Genomic DNA, 6,368 nt, shown 5'->3' on the forward strand with positions numbered 1-6,368 from the left:
CCCCCCGCTGGCTGCGCTAATTCTCCGACAGCGAAAAGGCACCTTCAACATCTCCATTTAATATGTACATTCAAGCAGGTAAGATCGGAAGCTTAGAGTTCAGACAGTTCTAGCAGCAGCAGTTTAGTCTAGAGCGCTCGCGTAGCCTTTTAACAAACTTGTTCTTTTTCTTTTTTTCCTTTTGCACATAGAAACAACACACCCATGTGTACGGTATCAAAAAATATATACCAAGGTCACCGATATTGCAGTTCCTGGGAGGGGCGGACATGAACGCAACCGAAATACTGACCGCGCGGGCAGAGGGCCAACAGAAGCGGGTCTGTGTGAGAGAATATACCATGATCTAGAGGAACTCCATAAATCTAGGCTTTTATATTTCAATATATAAATACCTACAAATAAATATAGATATATCAGCCCGACGGGGTGGCCGGGCCTTCGGAGCTCAAACAATACATTTCCATAATAACACCACGTACAAACGGGAGTGGAGTCTGCACTGACACGTTAGCGGGTTAAAATATAATACTATGCCTCCCGGGCGGCTGGCTGCGGGCGGTCCCGGGCCGCGGGGAGGGGCCCAGACCCGCAGGCTCCGCGCGCTCGGCACCAGTTCCCGCGGAGGCGGCCGGCCGCCCCAGTCCCAGCCAGGACCCCGCAGCTGGATACCGGGGGCGCGTGACTGCGGCTTCGGGCGTCCCTGGAGCTGGGGGCCGGCCTGGCTCCCCTGGAAGTGGAGAGAGGAGTCGCCGCCCCCGGGCGCTGAGCCGGTGCAGCCGCGGGCGGGACTGCACCTCCCGCTACACCGTCACATACTCCTTGAAAGTGACGGTGAGGCAGTTCGCGGTGACGTCGGTGATAATTATATTCCCGAAGAAGGGCTTGAACTCGCTCAGCGGCTCCTCGGGCTCGTCCTGGGCCTCGGCAGGGGGCTTCTCCGTCGCCACCGCCCCCGGCGCAGCCGTCACCCGCCGCAGCCGCGGGCGCCTCGGGCTTCACTCGGAGGCCTCCAGGCAGCGCCCCGGCCTCGCCGCGCGTCTTGACGCAGCGCAAGTCTATGGGCTCGTCCAGGTCCGAGTCCAGCAGGATGACCTCGGGCTGCGGGAGCGCGGCGGGGGGCACGTCGGCGGGGCGCTCAGCGGCCGGGCTTCCCGCCAGGCAGGTGGGGGTGCTGATACTGCGCGCCGTCAGCCGCTTCTTGCAGGGCTCGCGCTCCCCGTGGGTCTCGGAGAGGCAGCGCTTGCGCGCGTGGGAAAGGTTGAGGCCCACCGCGTGGTGGTGGTGGTGGTGATGGTGGTGGTGGTGGTGGTGGGAGGGCGCGTGCGCGCTCCGGGCCGAGTCCCAGGCCAGCAGGTCGGGCTTGGTGGTGAGCTGCAGCGGCTGCTCGCCGAAGGCCTCCTTGGTTGGGGAGAGCTTGCGGGACCCGGAGTCCTGCGGCTGCGGCTCGCCGGGGCCCAGGGCCTCCTCCTCCCTCCTCTTAAAGGGAGCCTGCGCCTTCTTCTCCTCCGCCGCCGCCCCTGCCGCCTTTTTGAAAGTCCTGTCCGATGGGGGGTGGCGCTCCTCGGAGGCACGCTTCTTGTGGCTGGGGGCGTGCGCCTCGCCCTCCGCCGCCTCCCCCGACTTGATCTTCACCGCCTGCATGCCGTTCTCCATGTACTTGCTCATCACGATCACGATGCGTCCGTTCTTGTTCTTGTTCTTGACGATCTTCATCTTGCCCCCAATCCCGTTGCCCGTCACCGCCTCCTTGGGGGCGGGCGTCATGCCGTTGGGGGGTGCCTTCTCAGAGCCCTTGCCCGGAGCCCCGGCAGCGCCGGCCAGAGGCTTCACGGCTCCCAGGTAGCCCTTGGCCCCCGCCCCGTGGGCCCACTTGTCTGGCGCGTGGCTCTTGGCACCCAGGTCGGGGCAGGTGGGGCTGGGCGCCTCCTTGTGGCCGCCCTGGTACTGCAGGTCGTACATCTTGGGGTCCGGCTGGTAGGGGTGGTGCTTCTTGCTGTTGAGCTGGTAGTAGTACTTGCTGCTCTTGCTGGGCGGCGGGGGCTTGCCCGCCCGCTCCTTGCTGTGCGGCTGGTACTGGTGATGCTTCTTGCTGTTGAGCTCGTACTGGTGCCCCTGGCCCTTGCCCTGGGCGCCCAGGTCCAGCTTGGCGCTGCGGTTGTCCGTGGAGGAGTCCTGGAGTCCGCTCAGCACATTGGAGCGCCTGGCAAAGGTAGGCACCTGGGGGACCGGGCGGGCGGAGGGCGAGGTGAGCGGAGGGATAAGACCAGCTTCCGGCATCAGGAGCATCCCAGCCCCCACCCAGAGGGCGTGAAAGGTCAGGCAGGCAGGGAGAGAATGGGGTGCTCAGAAAGAGACCCCCCCACCCCCACCCCAGGCCTGGAAGCAGCTCAGGTGACAACTTAAAGGGAAAGACAAGGGCGTTCTCACCTGCACCACCAGCGGCTTGGGCTTCGGGCCTCTCTTGCGATATCCCATCAGCTGCTCCTGCCGCTCCCTGAGGGCGAGGGCGGGAGAGAGGGCGGCGCTGTGAGCCTCGGTCACCTCCCTCCAACCTGCGGGGCATCTGCCCTCCCCAGAGCAGCAGGGCCGCCAAGGCCCAGAGGGATCAGAGCTCCAGGCAAAAGGTCGCCCCTGCAGCCAGCTGGGCGCCAGCCTGGTCCCAGAGTCCCGCTTTCCACTCGCAGGGACCCTCACCTGCCCAGGGGGGCCTCCGCCTGAGAGGCTCCCTCCTCTGAGGTCCCCACCTGAACTGCCGCCCCCACAGCCCTGCCTCCGGCGCGGGAGGCCAGTGCCGCCCTTGGCCTTAGGCCGGCGCCCTGCGCAGAGCGGAGTGGGGACGGGGTCCAGGGATGCAAACGAGGCCCCAAAGGAGGAGTTTGAGGACCACGTCCCTCTGCAGAGGCGCGGGGCGCTGACGACCTCATTAGGGTTCAGGTGATGAGCTCGGCCAGCGGCGGGAGGGAGGGCCGGTGACCTGCAGGCCGGGCGCTAACCCGCTGGAGGGGCCGCGACCTCGTCTACAGGCGGCGAGTGAGCCAATTAGGGGCCGGGGCGGAGGCCGGGCGGAGGCCGGGGCGGCCAGGTTCCCAGCCACCTGGTGAACCCGCTCCGGCGGCGGGGGCGGGGCGAGGACACAAGCCCCGCCCCTCGCCGAGCCCGGCCCCCTCGATTTCCAAATGGATCAAGTCCACGCGCGCACAACGGGTCAAAAGAGTTGCCTGGCTTCCGCCTGCGGCGTGGCCTGGGGTGACCCGAGGCCGCGGGCCGGGCTTTTCCCGCTCTGTCCCGTCCTCGGTGGGAGAAGGCGGCGCCTCTCCAGCCTCGGCCCAGAAACCTGTTCTCCCGCGACCCTAGGCAGCCTCCGCGGGTGGGCGCACCCCGGGGAGATCCGCCGAGCCCGGGAGCCCCCGCCGGCCTGACTCCGAAGTTGCATGACATTGCAACAGCCCGTCCTTTAATTCTCCGGGGACCCATTACGCAACATGGCATCAGCCGCTGACATGGTTACAGGGCGCCGAGCTCCCAGGTGGAGCCGGGCGATCCCTGCTCCGCGCCCCCTGCGTCGCGGGAGGGCAAGTTCCCCGCCGGTGGCTCTTTCCGAGGGTCTAGAGTTTACGTTTTAGCGCCAAACCCACCACAGGAAATAATGCAAAATAAAAAAGAGGGAAGGGGGATGGAAGGCAGCGGAGTGGCGGCGCTCCCGGGCCCCTGCCGCTCCTCCCTCCTCGCCAGCCCTTCCCCCTTCGGTCCTCCCCGAAACGGAGAACCGCAGCCACCGGCGGGGATTCCAGCTGCAGCAGCTGCAGCGTGACAGGCGTCTGTGTGCGCGGAGATGAGCCCGCGTCCTCCACCACCCCTCCGCCACCAGGCAGCACCGCAGCCCACACCCTCTGGGCCAGGCTCACCCACCAAGGAGCCCAGCTCGGGGCATGAGTACCCACTTCCAGCCAGAACCTGCCCCTGCTCCCAGCCCCAGCCCCCGGGGCTGAGGGTGGGGGCTGAAGGTCTTGTCAACTTTCCTCCGGCCCCCAACAGGTTAAGTTCTGCTCCGTGACGTCCGGCGGCTTCGCAGTGCCAGCGCCCTCCGAGCTGCCCCACGACGGGCTGGCCCAGGCAGCCCCGTGGCTGCAGCAGAGCAACACCTAGGTCCCGGGGGCGGGGCTCTGAGGTGGGGCCAGGAGGGGGGCCCTCGGGGGACCAGGCGCGGCTCCGAGTTCTCGGGGCAGCCGTAGGGCCACCCGCACTCGCCCTTCCCGCAGTTCCCCCAAAACACAAGCCTCGCCTTCTCTGGCCCTGCCCCGCCCCCACCTCCAGGCTGCAGCAACCGCCAAGGACGGTGGTTTGAGCAGCCGAGGCCGCAGCCGTGCCTTCGGACCCGCCTGGGGGAGGGGGCTCCCGCGGGCCCCTCCCGGCCCTCCCGCCCCCCCTCCATGCTGCGTGGCCCGCTCTCCAGTTCCCACACCTGGCCGGCCCGCTGTGGTGGCTGCTGGGGGCCGCTCACCTGTTCTGGAAGGCAATCAGCAGCCGGGGGTCCAGGATGTTCTCCTCCGGCTCCCACGTGTTATATCTTGCAAGGGAAAAGGGAGGGGACATGACGTAAAAAAAAAAAAAACCCGAGCCAGCGCCGCGGCCTCCAGGTGGGAATGACATAAGGCCCTGCTCTGTCTTCATGCACCCAAAGCTGCTTAGCTGTGGACGTGGGCTGGAGCGTGGATTTCTGCAGGCCTGACACGGCCCCTGATACCCCCCCCCCCACCCAAGTCAAAATAAACACGCAGGGGCAGGAAGGGGAGCGGTGAGGAAAATGAAAGTAGCCGTTTATTGAGCAGTTGTCAAGAATTTTAAGCATGTTACTGCGACATGTTCCAAAGCCACTCTGCTCACCAGGAACCCTGCGTGCAAAGCAGCCCAAATGCCAAGTCGCCGTCCCCTGCCGCCTCCCCAGCCCCGGCCCCGGGAGGACTTCGGGCGTTTGACCCCTAATCCTATCACCGTCCGCCCAGCGGCCCCCCAAACCCCCGCGGGGCCCTGGAGCCCGCTGTCACGGGCAAGCACCCCCCCCCCCAAATACTCAGCAACACAAAAATCTGCCTCTGAGTGTGTGTGTGTGTGTGTATGTGTGTGTGTGTGCGTGCCTGCGCGTCAGGCTCCATCCGGTGCCTTCGCATTTTAAATTAAAAAAAGAATTCGCCACCGAAAGCTCTGCAGCGGCAGCGCCCAGCATTTGCTGCCTTCCCCCCTCTCCTGCACCACCAGGAGGGAGGAGGCACACAATTGCATTTTCGTCGCTTTTTAATTTTTTTTTTTTTTTTTTTTTTTTTTGGTTTTGCAATATGGAGCCGTTCGGTGGAGGGAAAGGGGAAAGGAGCCATTTTCTGCTGCACATCAGCCAGTGCCTGCGCCCGCCCTCCCTCCGCCGGCCTCCCCGGCTCGGCCCGCGCCTCTCCTGCTCCGGCTCCTTTTAGCGCATAAATTAGTGATGGCATTTCCCGGAGCGCGGAGCACAACACAGGGCGCCGGGCTCGGGCTCGGCGGCTCGGCTTCCCCAGTGCCTGCCACCGACTTCCCCACCCCCTCCTCCCTCCCCCCACCTCCACCCCGCCTCTCGCCGCTCCCCCCACCACCCCACCAGCCCGCCGGGTCCCGAGCCCGGGAGCCCCGCGCCGCGGCACCCGGCTCCCCCGCCCCTCTGCCGCTACTTACTTGGGGGACCAGCCTCTCCATTTCACCAGATACTCCACTCTGCCCTGCGGGGGGAAGAGACACACTCCCTCAGCTTCCGCGGGATCCCCGGCCCCGGCCCGCAGCCTCCCCACCCCCTCCCCGCCTCCTCGCGGGCTGCTCCGGCCGCCGCTCCCCCGCCGCCTCGCCGCCGCCCCCGCGCCGCCCTACCTTGCGGATCCGCTTCTTCTCGATGCTCTCCACCGCGAAGACGTGCTCGCCAACAGCTGGCAGCTCCATGGCCGAGCCGGAGCGCGCCGGGGCGCGGGTGGCCGGCGCCGCTGCAGACACTGCTGGCTCCCGCCGGCGCCCCGCGGCCGCCCCGGCCAGGCGCCCCCGCCGCCCGCGCTGCCGCCGCCGCCGCTAGCCCCGCACCGCCCCGCCGCCCGCCGCTGCCCGCGCCCGCCGGCCCCCGGCTCCGCTCGCGCAGACACTGAGCCCGGGCCGCGGCGGCACAAGAACTCATGCAAATCCGGCGTCAGCGGGCGGGGCCTCGCGGCCGAGCGCGGCGTCAAGGGGCGGGCCGCGGCCGGGATTGGCGCAGCCGGGCCTACCGGAGCCCGGGTCCCGGGCGCCAAGGGGGAGGAGGAAGGACGCGGGAGGCGGCCGCGAGGAGGAGGGCGCCCGGGAGGTGGGAGGGAGGG

General features: G+C 67.3%; 1 protein-coding gene across 1 annotated transcript; it reads right to left on the minus strand.

The window, feature by feature from the left end:
• Positions 1 to 708: 708 nt before the first annotated feature.
• On the minus strand, positions 709 to 6,064 carry CBX4 (chromobox 4). Its single transcript, XM_070393924.1, is given in 6 exon segments — positions 709 to 972; positions 974 to 2,220; positions 2,431 to 2,497; positions 4,505 to 4,570; positions 5,707 to 5,750; positions 5,896 to 6,064. Coding segments are annotated over 6 exon segments (1,662 nt in total). The 5' UTR covers positions 5,965 to 6,064; the 3' UTR covers positions 709 to 803.
• Positions 6,065 to 6,368: the final 304 nt, after the last annotated feature.

The sequence above is a fragment of the Myotis yumanensis genome, unplaced genomic scaffold, assembly GCF_028538775.1.
Source record: "Myotis yumanensis isolate MYYU_CA2020_CCGP unplaced genomic scaffold, mMyoYum1.0.hap1 SCAF_16, whole genome shotgun sequence".
NCBI lineage: Eukaryota > Metazoa > Chordata > Mammalia > Chiroptera > Vespertilionidae > Myotis > Myotis yumanensis.